The sequence below is a fragment of the Oreochromis niloticus genome, linkage group LG2, assembly GCF_001858045.2.
Source record: "Oreochromis niloticus isolate F11D_XX linkage group LG2, O_niloticus_UMD_NMBU, whole genome shotgun sequence".
NCBI lineage: Eukaryota > Metazoa > Chordata > Actinopteri > Cichliformes > Cichlidae > Oreochromis > Oreochromis niloticus.
In genome coordinates, this window is record NC_031966.2 from 23,265,191 (window position 1) to 23,286,779 (window position 21,589).

The following is a 21,589-nucleotide window of genomic DNA, read 5'->3' on the forward strand; positions in this document are numbered from 1 at the left end:
GTTGTGGACTTTGGCCCCACTGTGTGCGCATGTTTGTTGACTCTAGTCTGACATATTTGCATCCTAGATAAGAGTGGATGTAGACTTTAACTGCCATCTTCTGTGGGTGTGTCTGAATGTGTGTTATGCTCTGTTGCACTCATGCTTGTGACTGTGTTTATGCATCGCACATAGTTGCATAAACATGCTACCATATTCTGTTCATTTTTAGCCATGAGGATCTGGAAGAACGTCAGCAGTGACGTAGGTTTGGCTGTAGCTTAAAGTTTCACTGCAATAGGGCAGAACATTTGTGACGCTACAGCAGCAAGTCTGCATAGTTTGGTCACTGTTTCATATTTGTCTGTTACAGGTCCACCTGTTCTGACTGATTAGGCCCCTTTATTTTTTGTTTTAATTGTGAAACTATGTTATCTTCTGTTATTAGATCATAACTTAATCAATAAAGCTTCAATTTTTCTCCAGTGTGAATCATGATCAGTTTTCACAAACAAGGTGCAGCAGGATAAAAGCTCAAATATACACTCACAGGGCACTTCTTTAGGCACACCTTGCAAGTATCAGATTGGACCCTCTTTTTCCTTCAGAACTGTGTTAATTCTACATGGTACAGATCCAAAAAGTTGTTGTAAACTAGCATCACACAGTTGCTGCACATTTGTCAGCTCCACAACCACGATGTTGCTTTACTGCTGGAAGCAGTCATCACTAGACTGATCCACCGTGGTAACAAGGGGATGGACATTGTCAGCAGCAATACTCAGGTGGTGTTTAAATGTGTTCAGTTGATATTAAGGGACCCAAAGTGTGCCAAGAAAATATCACCCACGTCATCACACCACCACCACCAGTCTGAACTGTTTATAAAAGGCAGTTTGGAGCCATGCTTTCATGTTGTTTACACTAAATTCCGACCCTACCATCCAAATGTAACAGCAGAAGTTGTGGCTCAAACTAGCAAACATTTTTCAAATCTTAGCTGACAGGAGAGACGCCCAGTGTAGTTATTTGCTTCAAGGTTAAAGGTATTCTGCATTTACAGATGCTTTTCTGCATACCTTGGTTGTAAGAAGTGGTCATTTTAGTTACTGTAGGCTTCCCATCAGCTCAAGGCAGGCTGTGCACTTGCTTCTGACCTCTGGCATCAACAAGACATTTTCACCCACAAAGCTGCTGCTCAATTATTTCTGCTGAACATTTTTACATAACTGAAATCAAATCAACAATTAAAACTGCTGCTACTGGACACCTATATGTATAAAACATATATAAACATATATGTGTTTATAAGCTGGCTGTTGTGTTATTTTTCCATTACGAAAACAACATATTCATTTACCTCACTTTAAGTGAAAATATTTGTATTATTTATTAGGTTAAGAACGTATTTTTAAAGGGTTAACTTATTCTAGTTAAGTCCAGTGTATTGATATAAGCTTATTTGTGATTTGATCTGTAGTGATGTCTAATTGTTATGAGATTCAAGTCCCCCTGATTCCCAGACTCCCTCAGGCTGTTGTTGTGACATTTTGGGGAGTCGGGGGAGATTTGCGTGTGTGTGTGTGTGTGTGTGTGTGCCTGTCTGTCTATGCCCTTATATGCGTGAAGAGGTTATGCTGGAGAAAAGAGGTCTGAACAAAGAAAGGGGGCAGTATAATTGGCTTCAGCACTGCCAGACGACACAATGACACAGCCATTGATAGTGGAATGGTTTCCCGGGAGCAGTGGACCAATTGAGGAGCGGGAGGCTGTTTTTCACAGCCTCTGATTGGCTGGACGACAGAGACTGTCGGTCTCCAGGTAGCAAAGTGAACCTCTGAGCGTATCTGCCACCCCTCTGCCTCCTGTAGGAGGAGGGAGGGAGGGAGTGTTACATAGAAGAGTAGATGTGACCTCGGCTGTGGAGAAAACAAAACAATTAATTTACATTCAGAGAGCATATTAGCTTTTATTTTCTGTATCGTCTCCCCCACTGCTTCCTCATTCCTTCTCTTCTCCTGACCTAGAAGTTTCTGCCTGTGTGTGTGTGTGTTTGCATATCTCTGGCTGCTACTAACATCACCATGCCAGGACTCTGAAATAAGTGTTTCATTTGTCTTTAACTTGGCTGTACACTCCACAGCTCCCTCTTTCTGTCTCCAGTTCTGAGAACTGTTATTTAGACTGGCCATTTCTCAATTTTCCTGCTGCTTCAGGAGAGAAATGCACACTACTGTGGCATTTAAACTCCACAGAAACAGTTTGAGTGACTGGTGAAACGCAAAAAAACAAAAAGGGCTTCTCTGGTGCTTTTGAATGATGGCATGTGAATGCGTGAGGTTATAGTACATATTTGAATATGGAGTAAAAAGTGCCTATTTGCATTATTTTGCATTTGCCTACAACCCAGTGCATAAATACACATCTGCGCATTTAGCTGCTGTCTGCTTCATTCGGCCTCCCTGCTTCGGCTATCATGTCTTAATGATATCCCCTTGATCAAATTTCTCGGCTACTTGTATAACACTCTCCATGTGACACACAATTAGCAGACAATTAACATGGGCAAAGGAGTGTCAACCGATTGGCTGTGCCATCACACCGCTGAGTGACATCGCCATCATCACACCTCCTGTAGTCACCCTGAAGCAAATGAAATCTGTGTCAAAATTGGAGTCCATTTTTTTTCTGTTGTGTCTGTTGTTTCTCTTTCCTTCAGTGTCCATGCCTTTCAAACAATGTGAATATTCAGTCGCCCCCACCCATTTAGCTTTCCACATCCCATTCCTTCGTTTCTCTCTGTCCATCTGAGGATATACCTGCCAAGTGATTTTGCTCGGGTTTTTTTTCATGTTCATCTGAAAGTGAAGTATGGTTTGTGCAAAAACAATGTGATGTTTCTGCTAGAAGAACTGTCAGCAAGTCCTCCATATCAGCATGACTGTGTTTGACTTTGGCGTTTGTGTGTGCCGCTCCGTTTCAGAGCTTAAGACATTGTCCAAATGGAGACAACCTAAGCATTAAATCCCATTATGAAGCAGATGGGGCTTCTGTAAAGAATGCTTTGTCTGAAACTGGTTTCTTTGTTGTTGTTTAGAGAAAAGTTTTGATATCTGCTCATATTTTAGGCCTCTGTCACACAGGCCTAGAGACCTTTTGGGAACCACTGGTAGTGAGAGGAAAGATGTGTATGCCTCGACTGCGAGTGATTGCTGGAGCCACATTCACGCAGGCCTAGACACTGATCAGTGACCCTCTGACAACCACTGGATGCTGGCGTGCCTGCAAACATTAGCAAACTATCTACGAAGCGGTAGAGAATATTCTCTACCGCGCCCACTTTTCCCAGTTTCAACAGCTCGGAGAGTAAAATGGTGAGTATTTTCAGAGTAGTTGGCATCACAAGAAGGGTTTTGGTGTAGAACCCTCACCAACTGGCTGGAAAATACACGTTTTCCTCAAAACTGGTGGTGTCCAGATGGTTGCTAAGCAGCCCCTAGCCTGAGGCGTTACCCAGAGAGAAGAACTGTTCTTATTGTCAGCTTTGACCTTCTTATCGTTCTTCACTTTTCTTGCTTACCATCCATTGCATCTTTCCTCTCATTATCTTTAGTAATAGCACAGAAGTAAACTGTTTCTGCTACTGCCATGATAACTAGCAGTAACATCACATGCAGTCCACAATTTTCATTTCATTTTGTGCTCAAAATCCAACGCATGGTTCATCCCACCAGATCATAATGTCTTTGTGGATGTCTTTCCACCCCAGATTTAAGGGGGACACACACACACAGAGAGAGAGAGAGAAAGAGAGAGAGAGAGAGAGAGAGAGTAGTCTGCTTTGCAGGCAGTGTGAAAAGGTGATGCAAACAGAATATTAATAAGCACCAGAGGTTATACAGCCACATGCACTGGCCATAGTGTTCACTCTACTGCCTCATTTTTTAAATTTTTCCCTCTCACATGCACATAGGCAGTGGGTATACTTTCACAAATTCCTTTTATATATTTAGTAAAAACTACTGATGGTAGGGACATTTGTTTTATTGCTGAAACTCCTTCAGCAGCACTGTTAACACCTGCTTCAAAATTATGGGGGTCAGGCAGAGATTTGTGTTCTCTCTGGGAAAATTAGGTGATAAAGAAGGCAAGAAACATTATTAATCATTGAGGCCATGTTCTTGTGTTCGGGAAGTTGCTCTCAGCTTGCTGTTACTGTGTGCCCCAGTGTAGAACAAACAGGTACTTAAACAGGTACTAAAATCCTTGATTTCCTTGACTGGGTTCATTTAAATTAATTTTTCTATGATTGTTTATTTGTAGACACTTCTGATAGTTATTCTATTTATTTTGTTGTTTATTTTTTTCCCTTGACCTCATTGTTTGTTGATTTTTGTTTTTCCAACAGTGTTTGTCATTAGTTTTTAATGTAGTCATGTATATTAATAGCACCACGAAATAGAAGATATGCAATGTTGAAATACTGGAGGTGTTCTGTGGATCCTACTGGATGTTTATGGTGGGTGAGTAGTATTTATTCTGTAGTAGATGCTACTCATGATCTGTAAATCCTAGTCTTTTTTTGGTTTTGTTGGTGTAATTCTTTGGTTGGGTTAAGATAACTATCCCAGACCTTCGCATGAGAAGTCGGTTGCAGTAAAAGATGACTGAAGTTGAAAGAATATTCGTGTCCACATGGAACCCCTCAGACTGTCTTGACCAGTAATAACTTTTTTATTCTGTGTGTGCACACATGCATGCTCACCACTCCCTCCTGCCCCCTATATGTCCATACACATTGGTGTGATGTAGGTAAGCTGTCAGTCAGCTGACCTACATTAGCTGAGCCTGCAGCCCTCTGATTTCCTCTGGGGGCAGTAAGTCTGTGGGTGTGGTACATAAGTGTGTTTGTTGCTCATGCATCTCTTTTATGTTTATATTTGTGTGCCCATGTGTGTGTCCTACAGCTCAGGGGATGACAATCCTACATCTGCAGTGACATTTACAGGTTAAACAGTCTCACAGGCACATTACTGTTCCTAGTCCAGATGATACCGATCTTTATTTACAGATAAATCTCTGGAGTGATGCTTTATATTGTATTTGAAGTTGACTGTATTTTTTGATGTTGATGGTAAAATAATTGTATGTGCTTTTATTTATAAGGTCAAACCAGATCAGACACACAAGTTATTCTTTTACTTCAGTGGTGAAAGGAGCACATTATAGACCAAATAGGTTAATGCAATAAAAGAAAAATCAGCTGTTGAAGAAGATTCATTAGGACAGATGTTTCCAGTCAGCACCTCAGCACCTTTCTTTCTTAATATGTAACAAACTGCTGAGGATGAAGACACAGAAAATCCCACCTCCATGCAAAGCACCTATTAGATACAATGACATCACTTCTTTGAGTGGTTACCGTGGTTACTTTAACCTCCTGCTGGCAAAAATCAGTACCCATACCTGATTTTCCTTAAGCCTTCTTGCGTGCCTTATATGCCATCCTGACCTCTCACTGCTATACCTCAATGTTTTCCCTTTCTTTCGCTTGTTTCAACATCCCCATATATACACTATTTCTCTTTTCTATATCCTTTGCCATGTATTTCCAACAGCTCCCCTTTCTTAAAACATGGGTTTTAAGAAGGTTTATTTTTTCAATCCCTACAAGGGATTGTTCTCATTTTAAAGTGAGAGCTGGAGTAGCATAACAAGAGTAAAGGGAGGGACAAAGAAAATAAAGACAGAAGCAACCATGGCAAACAATGACCCACATAGAGGGAGAGAACACAGATGTGGACAAATGGCTGCAGCTGGAAAGGAATGATATCTTAAACAGAGGGCAGTGAACACTGCGGATGATGCTCAGTCAGGCATAGGATAAAGACCAGAGCAGGGGAGATGAGAAGGAAAGATCAGGCCTGTAAACAGCTAAGCTGAGATTGGTGGACAGTTACAGTGCAGATGATACGAGGCACAGCTTTACTAATAATGAAGAGGATAGGGTGGATCAAGTGCTCCATTCAGCAACTACTCCAAATGTGTTCTGTAGAACAGAAAGGTCCAGACAAGCTTGATTTTGAAGTATAGGGGGCAGTGTGCTGCATTACCTTTCATTTTGCAGACAGGCGGGTAGGCAGGCAGGGTGTGGGGTAAAGGAGAAGTATTGGAAGCCTTTATGGAGCTGTATTATAGTAAGCTGCTTACAGTCTGTGTGCTGTTCTGCATCTTTATGGGTGGGAGTGCAGGGAAAGGACAAAGAGGGAACACATGAAGTGAAGGAGAACATAAAGATTTATCTTGGTCATCAGCAGACAGATGTTTGTTTTTGTCATCCAATCCACACAGGCCAGACCTTTTCTTTTTCTTTCTGGCTTCCACCTTTTAAAAATCTGCTGCTTCCATCCCTCACATCCTAGCAAGCTACTCCCTGTAATGCCCCCCCGCTTTGCTGCGTGTTTTCAGAGAGGTAATCATCCCCGCCGCCATCCCGCGCTACCACCCAACTGACTTCAGAGAGGAGGGGGATGCGGAGGGGAGGGGGAAGAGGGGAATGGATGTTGGAGGTTGCCATGGAAACTGGGAGTCTTTCGCACTCCGACATCATCTGTTGTTGCATGGCGCGGAACGGGCGCATGAATATTTGAGCTTTATGGACACCGACAGACGAGTGACACAAACTGAACTCTGTGGACTTCCACTACCCACTCAAATGGAAAGAGAGGAGTGGAGGGAAGCAGTAGATGGATGGACGTCAGGCGGAGTCACAAAGGCAGACTGACAGACCTCCATTTTTATCTAGGGCAGAGAGTCTGGTTATCTGGGTTTAGCAATAAAGAAAGAAGAAAATGGATCTAGTGACAATAATAGAGATAAAAATAATGGTGAAACATTGAAAGAATTTGACCAAATAAATTAGGTTTGTGTGTTGCCAAAAATGTGGAGAATATGATTGGGGGAGAGAACAAAGAGACTGGGGAAGGGAGGGAGAGGGATGGTAGTGACGTATCATGAGAGCAGTAAATTAGGGCACTGGAACTTGCCCCCCCTTCTCTGTCTTCTTCCTCTTCGTTTCCCAGAACATCCTGCAGTATTTTCTAATTAATCCTCTCAGAGGTTTGTTTTCTGCCTGCTGTTGATGCACACACGCCTCCATGCAAACAAGCTAGTCACAACTCCTGCAAATTTCCAAATGAGGCAGTGAACCATTTTGGGAAGTTTAATTGTGTACAGTCTGACTGCACTGCATCAGAAAGCAAAGACAAGAGAACAAATATTTTCACTGGCTTTTAGCTCTTATCTCCCTTTATGAGGTTCTCCTGGCACCTTTAATATATCTTTATAACAGATAATGCACTTTTCTTCTGTAGGAATGTGCTTGGCTTTTATTGTACATTTTTATCTGGTACAGTGATCACTTAGAACCTCTGGTATGTCTTGTATTTGAGTTGATTTCCCATGTTTCCAGAGTAAATTCAGAGGTTCCTCCTCTGCTGATGGGTTTAACACCTGTCCCAGAGGTTGTGGCATGCAGCAGAATGTCCCACCAACACTGGTGACATTTAGATGACTGTCAGAATGTGAGATATGGCTCTTAAAACATTCCCATGATCCCAGTTGATGATTTCAAGTGTTGATGCCCAGTTTGCTTTTCCCTGGGGTTTCACAAATATGCTACATTCTCATATTTTCTGTGTGTGTGTGTGTGTGTGTGTGTGTGTGTGTGTTGTAGGCTCTCTGTCTAAAGCCTGTGGCTGCATTTCTACTCATTCTGGAGATGCTTGTGGGATTTCCAGAAGGGAAAGCATTCACCCTGATAGCCGGTGCTTGATATTAGTGGGTGAATTTGACACATGGTTTGTGTCCCAGTTAGTTTTAGACAGAAACCATCTGGTTTCACACCTTGTTATTACCAACAGCAATTCAAGAACTGAGCAAGTTAGTTTTTTTTTGGTTTTTGTGCAAGCTATGTCAGCACATGTAATAAATTTGTTGATGTGTATGCTCCCTGAAGACCGTGAGATTCTCTCTTAATTGGACGTATTTTCTAAACAATACTGCATGACTCTACTGGAAAGGGGATCAGTTACAGGGGCAGTTTAGGGGACACAGCGGTGCAGTGGGGAGAGAGGGGAAAAGTAGAGACTTGCTTGATGATGCACGCTTATTAGCCCGAAATATCCATGCAGCAGCTGCACTATTTCCGCGGCAACACCTGTCGCCATGGTGCTGAGTTGTCGACATGCCTCTGTGTCAATGTCTGCATGTCTGGAGGAGCTGCGCATTCACAGCGTGTCCGACCTTTCAGACCCTCCTCTCTCCCAAACACACACTTAACCTCCTCAGTTAATGTTCTGGTATGTCTAAAATCTAATACATGCTACACAACATCCTTCACATGCAGCTGTGTCAAATGCACACACAGACATACACACACTCCCGCGAAAACAAAGAGTAAACTGGCGTTCTTTGTTGAATCCTTGAACATTTTATTTTCTGGTTTCCTCTCTGTTCCAGCCTTCATCATGGAAATCTGGAATTTTCGGTTACCATGACAACCGCAGCTGGTGGAGGCAATGGATTAGATCCTCTGCACTGTGCTGGGGGTGTGGTAGCTGCATAGGGAGCGGGGTAGAGGACTGCTCATGGGGTGTATGGTTGTTAAAAGGGATTGGGGTTATGCTAGAGTGTTGTGTGTGTGTTTTTAGTGTGTGTGTGGGTATTAGAGTGTGTAAAAAAACAAGGTGGGGGGAGAGGATGCCCTTAAACCACTTTACACCAGATGGAAGCTTTTGATCTCCTAAAAAAATAACACACACACACATTGTTCCATCCTGTTGGGGAAATTAAAAACAAACTGCACTTTCTTATTTTATGTTGTCTGTGACCTTTGACTTGATGCAGTCCTCATATTCTCCCTCTTCTCTTTCACTGGCTTACAAAGCAATTAACCCTGTGTCTGTATCAGCCTAATGTCAGCCCTCTCTTTCCCTCAGTCTGTCTTTCCCTTCTCAATTCCTGTCTCCCCGCTGTCTCATTTCCATCCTCCCAGCTGAGAAAACAGGAGCGAGAACACTTGGCAAAGAAGATGAGGGGAGAGAGAGATGAGGAGAGAGGGGGCTTTTCAGATGAAGAGAAAAAGGGTTTGTGGCTTTGAAAGGGAGCATTGTATTCTTCCTCCACATTGCTACAGCTCCATCTCTGTGATTTAGTCGAGCCAGCAGCCAGCACATTACTGCGTCTCTTTAAATCAGGATAGTGTTAGCCTTAGCAACGTTCAGGCTCCAGCGCTCCAATGCTCCTTCTCAATGACCTCCCCTTCTTCTTTCTGCCTAAGAGCAGCAGATTCCCTGTTAACACTGCCCTATGAACACATTCCTCTCTGCTGAAATAATAAATGAAAGCAGACTCTTTGAAAATTAGCAGGATATTTGTCTTTAAAATATGACTTTTAAAGAGCAATAAAGTGTATCGATATGTGTGTGTTCAAACGTGACAAATTATGTGGTGTTATCCGACGCTTTTGTTCAGGGGTTATTTTTAGAGCTGGCGGAGAGTGCCATCAGAAAACTAACTTTCCATTCCTTTCTGTCAATTAATCTTTTATAAGGAACGTTCATCCTAAAAACAGCATTCTCTCTCTTTCTCTGGCTCTGCACTGCAAGATTCCTGCTGCTGTTTCTGGGTCTCTGAAACTTTCAGATGAAATTTTCAATAAGTGTGTCATCGGGATTTAGATTCTGCTTATGATGACTGGTTGTTAATTCCCCCTCCCCCCTATCCTTTCAGTCTTCCAGTGTGCATATCCACAAAACAGACCTCTGTCCTCCAACATGTGGTGACCCTACATCTGCAGAGACAGCTGCTGGAGTGAGAAGGGGGGGGGGCAGGGAAGGAAGAAGAGAGGAAGCCAGTGAAGGAGGATGAGGGGGGAGGGGAGGGGGGGACTCCTTCCTTTGATTTCACTACTGTGAGGTTAAAAAAAAAAACAGTAAACGGGCGCGGAAACTCACTTCCTGTCCCGCCACTAGCAACCCATTACGTCACATCCTGCTCTTTCCTCACACTGATTAAGTCTTCCTTGGCCTGAAATGAGATCCTTGTTTCCTTGCGCGGGAAGTTTCTGGAAGCTCCCACACTGAGGAGGAAGAGAGAAACCTCCGTTTTCTTATCTACACGTGTGATGGGAATTATAGCTCAAATTACAATACATTTTAATTATTGTGGGTGCTTGTGGGTATGTTTTGAATGTCTGGGTGTGTAAGTGTCTCTGTGGGCTGCCACATCTCTGCTTCCATGTGCATGTGTCACACTTGAGGATATGACGAAGCCTGGTATTCTGGTTTGCGTCCAGGCTGTGTCACTAATGTTGTTATCGTACACAGGCTGCCCATTGTCAGGTTCTAGTCTGCGACTGCTATACATCACTGATTTGAAGTTTTTTGCCCGTGTGTAACTGTGTGTCACACTATTGTGCATCTCTGTGTGTGTATAATCAGTAGGAATGTGCTCAATTAAGCGAGATGGGGTGGGGGACATAAAGGGGCAACGGAAGAACAATCTCCTCATTCTGTTGGGTCTCCCCTTGGGGAAATTTGTGACACATGGGGACAGTCAGGGCAGCAGGAGTCTGTATGACTCACAGGATGACAAACATCAGCTGACAAAGAGACTATAAAGCTATTTTAAGTCCTACTTGTATATGCATTATATACCCATATGAACAGCACCTCAGTTTCCTTTCATTGTTAGAACCAGAATAGGCTCTAAAATGGAAGCTCGTATTTTATTTCTCCAAATGGGGACAAACCCACAGTGCCTTATTACCTCTGACTCATCTCCTTGTGTCTGTGTGTGTGGGATATTCTCCAATCAGCTCTGCCATGTTCTCTACATATGGCTCAGTCGGTTGCCAGGTTTGACTAATTGCTGAATATGTTTATCTTTCCGCAGGTCATTCAGCTCAGCCAGGCCCTGAGCAGAGCCAATAATGGCCACTGGATATATCTGTAATGAAGATGTGTTGAACAGAGCAAAGCATCCAGCGCTAGGGCTGATGGTTACTGTGGCAACCATATAACTCAAGAAGAAAGTGGCAAGAGGAGACGGCCATTTTGGGTATGTGAATCTACAGTGATTGATGGTGGAATGCTGTTGTGTGGAAAAACTGGCTTGTTCTTTGTCATTTCAGGTATGATTAAATAGCTCCAGTAGCCGCTGGTCTTGCATAATCTTCAGGCAGTAACCTTGACTCAGAAAACCCACAACAGCAGGCATAACGACCTGATTCATGGACGACACATCCTCTCTATCCCTCCAGTTTCTCAGTCCCTCCTTCCATCCCCCAACATCTGCAGCAGTGGGTTGCTCCTTTTGTTTTGCTTAGTGACGTCCCATGAGCTATTTATAGGGACGTGTTATTGTGTAAGATCTATTGAAAGGCCCAAAGAGCATGTGCAGGCATGTTCCCTATGGTGGCCCCAACTTCTGCAAGAGGAAAGATAGAAGAGCGTGTAGCTCTAATATCAATGAGTTGGAGAAGGAAACAGTTTATAGACCATTACGTTTGAGATCAATGGACTCTATTGAAACTTTTAAAGAGCAGTTTAATACTTATTTGTATAGGCTTGCTAATTGTTTTTCTGAAGCATATCCTTATCTAGTAAGATGCTAAATAAATTAATTTTACTGACTTACTTAATAAGCTGTGCCGTCCTTTTTCTTTTTAAACAAGGAATACTTTTTTTGGCAGCTGTAGTTGTGAGTCCTATTGAAAAAGGATCAGAATTTATATAATCAATTTAACATGTTTTTGATTAAGCCATTCTAGTTCCTGTAAATTATTTGTAGCTTCATAGTTAGCTTTTTAAAGAAACCAGAAATTAAAGAAGAAAAAAGGCTTCCGGGGTTAATTAGTAGTGCTGCAGCCACATCGTTAAAACTCCAAAAAGCATTTAAACTGTTTAGCGAGTGCCATTAATATTGTTAACAGTGTAATGATGCTCAGAGTTACCTCACTCAGTCTCTAGCCTGTGAGAGAAATGAGAAACAGCAGCATTAACACAAACCACACGATAAGTATTTTTAAAATGAATCTTTTTATTTGAAATGTCAGTGTTCAAGAGAAAATAAAACAGCAATATAAATATTAGCATAAAAATAAGAGAGTAACACAGGGGTATAGCGTGGGGTTTAAGCATTTGATAAGAAAGATAATACAGCAGGATAGAGTAGGATTAATTCAGCAGCGGACGGACTTACACATATATAATATTTATAATCATTTGTTCATATGGACAGAAAGAGAATGAGAGGCATTCTTTCACAAATGCACAAGATAAAATCACCGCAAAAGAACATTAAGAGGTTACAGAAGGATAGAAACTTTTCCATATTTTTTTTTCTTTTGTTTTGTATCTTTACAGGGTGATAAAAGATAGTAGAGAGAAAATAAACACAAAAATATGCGCAACACATACCACAAGTTAACTAGTCTACGTGTGTCACTTCTTTTACTTATCTAAAGTTATCTTTATCATTTATTTACACTTAAGTGTTAGTTGGCTTCCATGGTGCTTAGTTACTACATTGCAACACAAACTGCTGAAGAACATCTCAAATTTTTTTTATTATTGTTTTTTTTTTTAAACTGTGGTTTTCTTAATTTTTTTTTCTTAAAAACAAAATGCAACACATTCCAGTAGTAAGCCACGCCTTGTGGAGAGGGACTTTTATTTTGAAAATGTTGGACATGGTCCCTACTATACAAACACCTGGCTCATACCATCGACAGGACTCGTGTTTATTTACAGTGGGGAAGAGCCTCACAGGACTAGGGAGTAGAGGGGGAGAGGTGAGTGGTGAAGAGGTTGAGGTTTCCCATTGGTGTCAATGGAAGAGAGAGATTTCAAAGGGCTTGTGAGTGGCATCTCCTCACCAACAGGGACAACTGCGCTTGGCTCTGTTGACCTCTACTACAGTCAGTGCATTTGAGAGAGTTTCTGGGGTGGGCAGGTCAACTGTGGTTCCTCTGTACATTCAGTGGGTAGAGCCAAGGATGTTTCCCACCCCCTGATCGATACAATGGTGCCACCTCAGTCTGTTTACCTCTCACCATATCACTTCCACTCTCCCTAACCCACCCTGCAAGCTGCCTTTTTTTTTCTTCATGCTGTTGTACGTGTCCAGGAGTCTGACAGAAGGATAGACGGCAACGTAAAAACTTCATATCTTATACAAACACTTTCTCTATGCTATCGAATCGTTATCTCCCAAAGAAAAGACATGATACTGTGCCACATCAAGACGTTTCTTCAGCACTTAAGGATGATGAAGGAAAATACTCCATCGAGGCCCTAAAGGCCCGCAAGATGTCTAGAAACTCCTAAGCACTTAAGTTTACCACATCTACATGTTTCCCTAAAGACTGAAGTGATTACAACCCCTACATCATCTTAAGAATACTAACAGTGCATTTCTTTTTGTTTGGCTCTCAATATGGGGGTGGTGAATGAGGGAGGGACACGAGCTGAGTGTGAGGAGGGGAGGGCAGGGGGGTGCGGGGCAGCAAGACATGTCTGTGCCCATCTGGAGGTGTTGCAGAAGAAGCCAGTCCCTGCTGCTGTACCACTGATATGGACAGCATGGCTCGTGACTCCACGACACAGCGCCATGCAACCCCCACCCTTTGCCAGCCCTTCCTCTGGGTGCATGCTCAGGTCATAAAAATATCAGAAGATTAAAATCTTTTTTTTTTTAAACTGCGATTACAAAAGTAATTTTCATTTTGTGTCAAGTAAATGCTACATGTGCATTATATTGACCTGCGATTGGAGGGACGATAATAGATTCAAGATGTCCTCCTCCTCTGCTTTTGCAATGCATAGTTTGCAATTCTAAACTAGTATATGTGGTTTGAACCTTAATGAGCATGCAGAAGAGTTTGTAATACTTGTCAAACAACAGCCTTAAAGTCAAAGGACTTAACGCTTTAAGACCCAGCAATGCTGACCCTATTAGCAATCTAATGGATGGCAACTAACGTACTTTACAACAGGTGACTTTCCACCTCATGGAAAGTGCACAAAAAAATCCAACGTGAAACACATTAACATTTCATTTCTGAATACATCGCTGCGTATAGCCTTGTCATCCCAGCAAGGTTGCTTACACTGAATCTCTTTGTCCAAGTTTTTGTTTTGTATTTTTGCCAAAAAAAAAAAGAAAGAAATATGGGCGGGGGGCAGTAACCCCCCACACCCAGCCAAATATATCTACCAACAACGGTTATGTGAACAATAATAGACCTTAAGCACAGCACAAGTTAGAAACACTAACAGCTTTCAACACATTCAGATTCTTTGAGGCATTCAAGACACTTTCAAAGAACTTTCAAAATCGCCCATGTGGTCACAAGTGATTTGCTGTCAATATTTAAGATATCTAATGGTGGGGTGTGGAGGGTTAATTTCTCATCAGATCAGGCCCAGGTTTATCATTCCTTCACCTATTCACATCTACTTCTTCTCCTTCTTGGTGGACTTCTTCTTGGAGGCTGGAGTCTGGGCGGCCTTGGGGGGCTCTGGTTGAGCCGAGGCCTGAGGAGGGGGCAGTGCCTGTTGGGTGGCCTGCTGGGCCGTGGCCTGCTGCTGCTGGGGGTTTGAGGTGAGGGTGGCCGTGCTGCCTGGGATGTAGACGTTCTGACGATAGTCTGGCACGTGCTGCAGGGTGAACTGGGGGCTGTAGCGGGTGCTCAAGCCCATAGTGCCGGGCCCGAGGGTGGCTGTAGCCTCACTCACTTCTAGGGGGAAGAGAGACAAAGTTGGGGGACAAGGGGTGAGGAGGGAAGAGGACAGAGGGATGAAACTTGTTAGAAAAGCATTTGGAAGAATATCTAGTATAAACAGAAGTGGTGAAATTAAATGGGACATAAAAGGAAATTATACTACTTTTTTAAACCTTGTGCAGGAGAGTAAAAGGAAATTCAGTCTGAACATCAGGTTTAGTTCAATCAAAAACATAAAGAGACTGTAAGTGAACCTAAAAAGTGAAGATATGAACAAGAAGAAATATGAACAAGAGTGAAGAGGATTTTCTTTTTTGTTTAACGTGGTTGCTGAAAATGTCTTATTCCTCTGTTTATCTGCCTTTTCTTTTTCTTAAAATAAAAAAAAAAAAAAATCAGGCATGCCCTGTTTCTGTGAGTGCGCATGACGTAGCTGCTCAGCCCATAATTCTCCCACAGCCCCTGCATTGCAGAGCCAGGGACACAAACCCTCCCTCCCCCATTCTCTAGTTCATCTCAGCCTCCATAAATACACACATGCACATGACATTTGCAGTGCTAACTGTGCTGGAGCTAAAGTCATTAGAGAGAACACTTTTTTATTACCTTCTCCTCTGAAGTGGAGCGCTAATTAAATGAATTGTTCCTGCATTGTGTTTATTGGCACAGTGACATTAAGCACAAAGGAGAGATGACCTTCAGTATTTATCACACGCTCAGTTTGTTCCTTCCTCCCTGATGGCTCAAATTGTTCATTCTGTCTAACATGCAGGTTACCACCACATGACCATCTCGCCATTTCCCTGTGATGGAAAAAAATGTCACACACCAGGGCCCTGTTCCCAGTGTCCAAGAAAGGGGGGGGACGGGTTGGTGGTGAAATAACACTGGAAGTGACGACTTGAATCTGTTTGCCAATAAACCTCATCACATTCGTCTCTCCATCATCACCATCTTTGCATAATTTGTGTTTGCCTGACGCTACATTTGGTCTTGGTAATCCTGCTATTTGCTGCGTACTTTTCTATGCGATGACAAAGCCTGAAGATGAGTCACTGCGTGAATTCGCCTCAGTGCTGCCTAAGCAGTCACTGCAGGGACAGAAGGGACAGGACAGGAGGGGGAGGATGTGTGTTGTAACATATGGGAATCATATAGGCTTTAATGTTACATAAATGTAAGAGTAGCCCTTATAGCTCACTGCTTATAGTAAAACATTAAACATGTGATAAGTGTGTACAGTGGAAACGTGTCTCACTGTTGTGTTATTATATTCAACAAATCAGCTTTACTACATCAAGGAAACTGTGGGTAGTAATACTAGGTTCACGTCCACTAAATGGAAACGCCAGCGTGGACAGGCAGAGCTTTATCAATGACTGAGTCTGGCTTGTTGCTCTCCAACCAAACAGGAAGCTAAACAAACCACCACTTCCCACGCATCCTGATGAGAAGACGAGCAATAAATAGGCTTGGAAAAGAGATGGTGGAACTCATAGGAGGGAGGAAAGAGGTGACGAGGTATAGGACTCACCGTTGGCTGCAGCCATCAGGGCTTGGAGCTGCTCAGCTTCAGTAGGGGGCTGGGGCCAGGGGCCAGTTCCCATGGCAACCTCAGGTCCTCCAGTTGCCCTGTGGAAAAAAAAAACATTGGGAAAGAACACATGTAAATAAATTCTCCTCTCCAGTGGATCTATGTGTGTTTAGCTTGACAGGATGATGTAAAGCAGAGCAGCTGATGGTGAAATACACAGCCTGAGGAGAATAATACAGGATGTATAGTACGCAAAACAGGGTGTGTCTCACACACACACACACACACAGTCACACTTAATAGATTATTGTAAAGGCATGTGCAAATGCTTCTGGACACACACATGGTAGCAAGTGTGTTCACACATTAATTGTACAGCGGTCACACACTCGCCAGTATGACCCTGAGCAATGCGCCGTCTAGTAAATCTGATTAAACGTATTTAATGATCCCACCTTTAAAGGAAATAGCTGTCTGCATAGTGGCACATGCAGCGCTCAGTGAGTGCTGAACATTTCCATCTGGACGGGCTTCATGTTCAAAGGCTGGTTTATTTAAAAGCTGTAATTTGCATGTGGGGGTAACAGCGGAGAAAGCAGACTTGTATGCTTTGAGTATGCTCACCTACGTATTTCTATTCCCACGCATGTAACACGGCAACACAAGCTCTGCAACTGAGAACTAGGTCGCAATGTTTGAGTCTGTTCCCAAAGTGCTAATAAACCCCCAATTTTAGATTTTTAGTGTCAAAAAACAACAGTGTGCTATCTTCATGCTACTGGTAAACGATCATAAAATATAGATAAATGTCATTTCACTTCATTAGAAGCCCTGCACGAGACTCAAACATCATTTAAAACCATTATAGCAGTAGTATGGCTAATTCCTCACCAGCACTGCATTAAAAAAAAAAAAGAGTAATATTTAACTACTCTCAGCCGTGTAAACAGTGGGTCAGAGTGTTGAAACAAAGGCTTTTTGACTGTATGGGCTAATAAAACCCCTCAGGACACTCAGTGGAGGCCATGGGTAAAAGATTCTGTTGGTATGTGCAGCTGGAAATGACAGTGACATAGTGAAGCTAAGGTCCCAAGTGCTACTTTCCTAATACAAAAATTTTAGTAATAAAGGGGCAAGGCAAGACAGTCCATACAGTGTTACAGCACACAGAAAACATTTATAGTACTCAAGATGGTTACACTTTTAAGTTTAACTTTTTATGCTTGAAAGAACAGAGTTGTAGGCTCATCCTACAGCATAACATTAACCTCAAAGCAATAACCAGAGTCATAAAAAACTGTTTACAGTAATGCAAAGGATGCTATAGCCCCCACACAGCCATGAACACCAAATCGGTCTGGCCTATTATGGACGGGCAGAAGAAAATGAGACAGCCAAGATGTTTCTACTTAGCAGGACTGGTGTTATTTTAAAGGGTGATTATGCCAAATGATTTTTTAATGTTTGCATTCCTCTTTATGAAATGTAAATATATTTAAGGATTCGCAGCTTATCTAAAACTTCTGCACAATAGACAGTGTGTTAAATGCATAGGATGTAAACAAGAAAGCTCCTTTCTACTTAAACCCAACTAAAAAAGCCCTCAGACAAATTGGCCTGATCTGGGGAATAAAGAGAAAATAAAGGACACATTAAGAGAAAAAGTGAAAAAGGAGTTCGAACACAAAAGCTCGGCTCTGTTTAAGCGCAGGTTGCCAGACTGCACTGCCAAAGCACTGAAGTGGTTTTCAGCTCAGTGCCAGAGAGAGACCGAGGAAGAGAAACATGTATGTCTTGTGCCAAGCAGCCAATGAGAAACAGACTGGATAGGAGCACCCTTGGTAAGGCCAGAAGCAGCCATTTTGTGCCCCTTCATGCTAAATTAGCATTCATTTTCTTATCATATCCTCTAGTTGTGTTAAGTGTTTCCTGTGGTCAGGATTATCACTTCCTGTGGGCAAAGTTGTACATTGTGGTTCAGAATGATGTCCTCAGCTGGCCAGTCTGGGCTATCATTCTCCTTCAGCTTCCTTACATGACATGTTTCATCTTAATAGATGCCTTTACTTGTCGCTTTTCAGGGAACCTTGAAGAAATTAAAGCCACAGTAGGAAAAAGTAAAAAAAAAAAAACCCTCCTGCAGCTCTTTGCTTCTTTTTAATCCCCAATGAAGCACAGAATCAGTGGTTAATGTTTTGATTTCACACAGAATTCAAATGCCACTCTATTTAACCATTTATTCCACTGTGTCTTACTTTTTTACCTTCTTCCCCATCACAGGCTAGATTTTATAATTTAAACCCATTCCTCTAGTCACATGGTGTACATGCTGACATCTATTATATCTGCATGTTAACCTCCAGTGCTTAAAACAGACTCCCGATTACTCCATCCTGGAACGTCTCAACCTCTAACAGGCGTTTTAAACTATCAGTCATGACACAGATGTCGTCATTGTCCTCTGGTCAATAAGTCACATGAAAAAGCTGCATGTGGTGGTGTTAAGCTACAACCATCACAGACATACATCAAAGGCAACACTGTATGGTAGGCAAATCTCGAAGGAGAGAAAAAGAAGAGTTCTCAGACTATAACGACTATATGTATAGCACACATACAAGGCATAGCAAATCTACAAAACACTGCACACAAACTGAAAAAAAGTGTCACAATCCTTTCTACGCCACAGCAGGCATTGTGGCCTATGCACATCGATCAACAAATCCCATCAAACTTTCAGGGAGACTAACAGAAGCTATGGGTTAGGTACAGCTACACACAGCACAGCACGCGACTGCAGTGCATTAACTAAAAGATTTTAGTCACTCTTTGCCCTTATCAGCTGACCAAGTTCCTCTTTCACTGAACAGTGGCAAATGTGATCCCTGATCAGCTGCTGAGGACATAAAGTGACCGTACAGGGCCTACGTCTAAATCGGTACCTTGTCCCATTCTTCGGCGTCCATCGTATGTGTGTACCGTACGGCATGTGGGGACTAAAAACACAACAAGTTATACACCCTGAAAAGAACTACTGTGTATTTGTATATGCTTGAGATCTTGTTTGGAAAATGCTGAGTCAGCCAGATACTTTTCAAATACAGGATGTGAATGACATAGCTGTTGAGAAGTAAAATGAACTGAGTCTAATGTATCTACAAACCCAGTGGTTTCTAAAAGAGCAGTAGCCTGTGTTTGTGCCTAACATTTTCCTGAAAACAGTGCCTGTGTGTTTCAGGGACAAACCTTGACTCATAAGATCTGTTGCACAATCACAACTGCGTACACTACATGGGCAAATATCAGTGACAAAGCAATCAACACAGAATGTAAACTAAACAACACAAATGACATTTAATAAGGCAAGTAACTGACGTCAAGAAAACGTGTTTTCAAGTGAGCACTCGGTACATCCTGACGTGGCAGGAAAAAATGAAGAGAGCAAGAAAGATAAATGCACTATCCCATCCCCCCTGCTAGCTCTGGTCACCGTCCCTCATCAGTAGTACTGAGCGATGGCGCACAGGCTCAGGGAGCGCAGAGAGGAAAGGAACAGCAGGGGAGGGGGAGGGGGAGTGGAAGCTGCGGCAGCCATTTTATAAAGCAGCCTGGAAACAGGCAGAGATGCTTTTCAGGTTCAGATGCTGTAAATCACAACCTTACTGAGCAGAACCATGCAATCAGATGGAACAAGAAATTCATCACCACTGGAATCAAATTTGAAGTCACAAAACAATGTTCGCTTGTGATGCCATCTGCATTTTAAAATCAGCACACTGCAGGTAGCAAGTTATTATGGTTACAGCGTTCACTACCATCCCCCCTTTTTAAAAAAAAAAATTCTCTCACCCCTTTTACTCTTTTTCCCCTTGAAAAGCAATAAAATGATCTAGATATTATTGCGTATTTCAGCTGAATCGGTGTGTTACTCTGCTTACTCACCCGCTAGGTCCGGGTCTTTGTCCCTGTGTGAAGCGCCAGTCATTGTTGGGAGGTTTTTGCTGTGAAGAGAACAGAAGATGCAGTATGAAATATATGTTTCATCGCAAAAACAGCAAGAAGTTTCTAAGGTGCAGTTTAGTGTTTTTACGTATTTGGTTTGTAGTTGAGATGTGTGCAATGATGATGTATGTCTGTGTGTACCATTTGGCATGTCTTTACAGTTTTTCACTGAGGCTCATCAAAGCATTACAGATGGCCACGAATAACTGTACCTTCAGGCATCCATGTTGTCCCAAACACTGTGGGGCATAAACTGCTGCAGAGGAGCACGCACACATACACAAAAACTACAGGCCTGCTTAAAAAAAGGAAAAAAAGAAAACCTTTAAAACTAAAATGAAAAGACTGGTAATTTAAATGGGCAATCAGCTTTGCACCAAAGCGGCCAGAAGCTGAACTGGACGTCTAAATGTCTTGCATCTGGAAGGATTATCTCAGAGGGTGACAGTACACATAGAGATTTGTCTAAAATACTGAGCTTGCCAGCTCATGAGTGGAAAAATGAAGGCAAACCAAAACTATGACAGTGACAAGACTTTTGAGAGACACACAGACAGACTGATTAGCTTCCCACACTGCTTCTTATAAAAATCTCCTTTAAAGAGTAGGAGGACAAAGGAAGTTGGATACCAAAACTTAGAAGCAGTGATAAAAGCCTCTCCCATCTCTGCATGCTTCTGCTGTCTATTAATGTCTTCAACCCCATTGCAGTTTTGTCCATCTCTACCTCACGGGCCATGTCACCATGTCTCTCTCTAGCTCTTTCCCTCCCTCACTCTCTCTGACTCTCTTGTTGTGCAGTGATGCGGTGAATAGACCCGTGGCTTGGCTCCAGATTCTGCTGCCTAATCGACACAAGAGCTCCCTGGAGAGAGAGGCCAGCAGAATGATGTGCTGCATTATTAAAAGAGCTGTTCTACCCAAGGGAATGATGGAAAGAAGCAAGAGAGCAGCAGAGAAAAGTGAAAGACAGCTACACGCAAGGAGCAGTATTGACTGAGAATCTGTTAGAATACAGGTAAATAAAGGAATAAAGGTTAGTGACCACACAGGACCAAACAGGGAAATACAGTTTGTTGAAACAGCCTGAAGACAAAACAAGTGAATGTAACCGCAGGACCTCAAGACACTCCCAACAGAGTTAAGTGTGCATGATGAAGAAGTGATGGAAGCAGTAGTACAGTTGCTGAACAAGCCCATAATGCATGTAGCGTTGAGTGAAAATAGCTGTTGGTAGATTCAGTTTCAGTATTGTTTTCATGTTGCACACAAGTCAGCTCTCCGGA

At 42.5% G+C, this 21,589-nt stretch overlaps 1 protein-coding gene and 1 long non-coding RNA gene across 51 annotated transcripts in view; one reads left to right on the forward strand and one right to left on the reverse strand.

Moving 5' to 3' along the window:
* Positions 1-10,031: 10,031 nt before the first annotated feature.
* On the forward strand, positions 10,032-12,685 carry LOC112842441 (uncharacterized). The gene is made up of 2 exons (XR_003214217.1): positions 10,032-11,100; positions 11,174-12,685. It is a non-coding gene; the product is annotated as an uncharacterized LOC112842441 (long non-coding RNA).
* Positions 12,525-21,589, reverse strand: part of LOC100711027 (protocadherin gamma-C5) — a 285,882-nt gene continuing 276,817 nt past the window's right edge. For 26 of the 50 annotated variants that reach the window (XM_019366087.2, XM_019366092.2, XM_019366104.2 and 23 more), the window contains exons 2-5: positions 20,244-20,302; positions 19,244-19,297; positions 16,302-16,399; positions 12,525-14,782 (exon numbers count right to left, since the gene is read on the reverse strand). In XM_019366087.2, coding sequence (XP_019221632.1) covers positions 14,499-14,782; positions 16,302-16,399; positions 19,244-19,297; positions 20,244-20,302 — 495 coding nt within the window. In that variant the 3' untranslated portion in view covers positions 12,525-14,498. The remainder of the gene's footprint in view (positions 14,783-16,301; positions 16,400-19,243; positions 19,298-20,243; positions 20,303-21,589) is intronic. The other 24 variants (XM_019366129.2, XM_019366137.2, XM_019366152.2 and 21 more) reach the window with 4 other exon arrangements.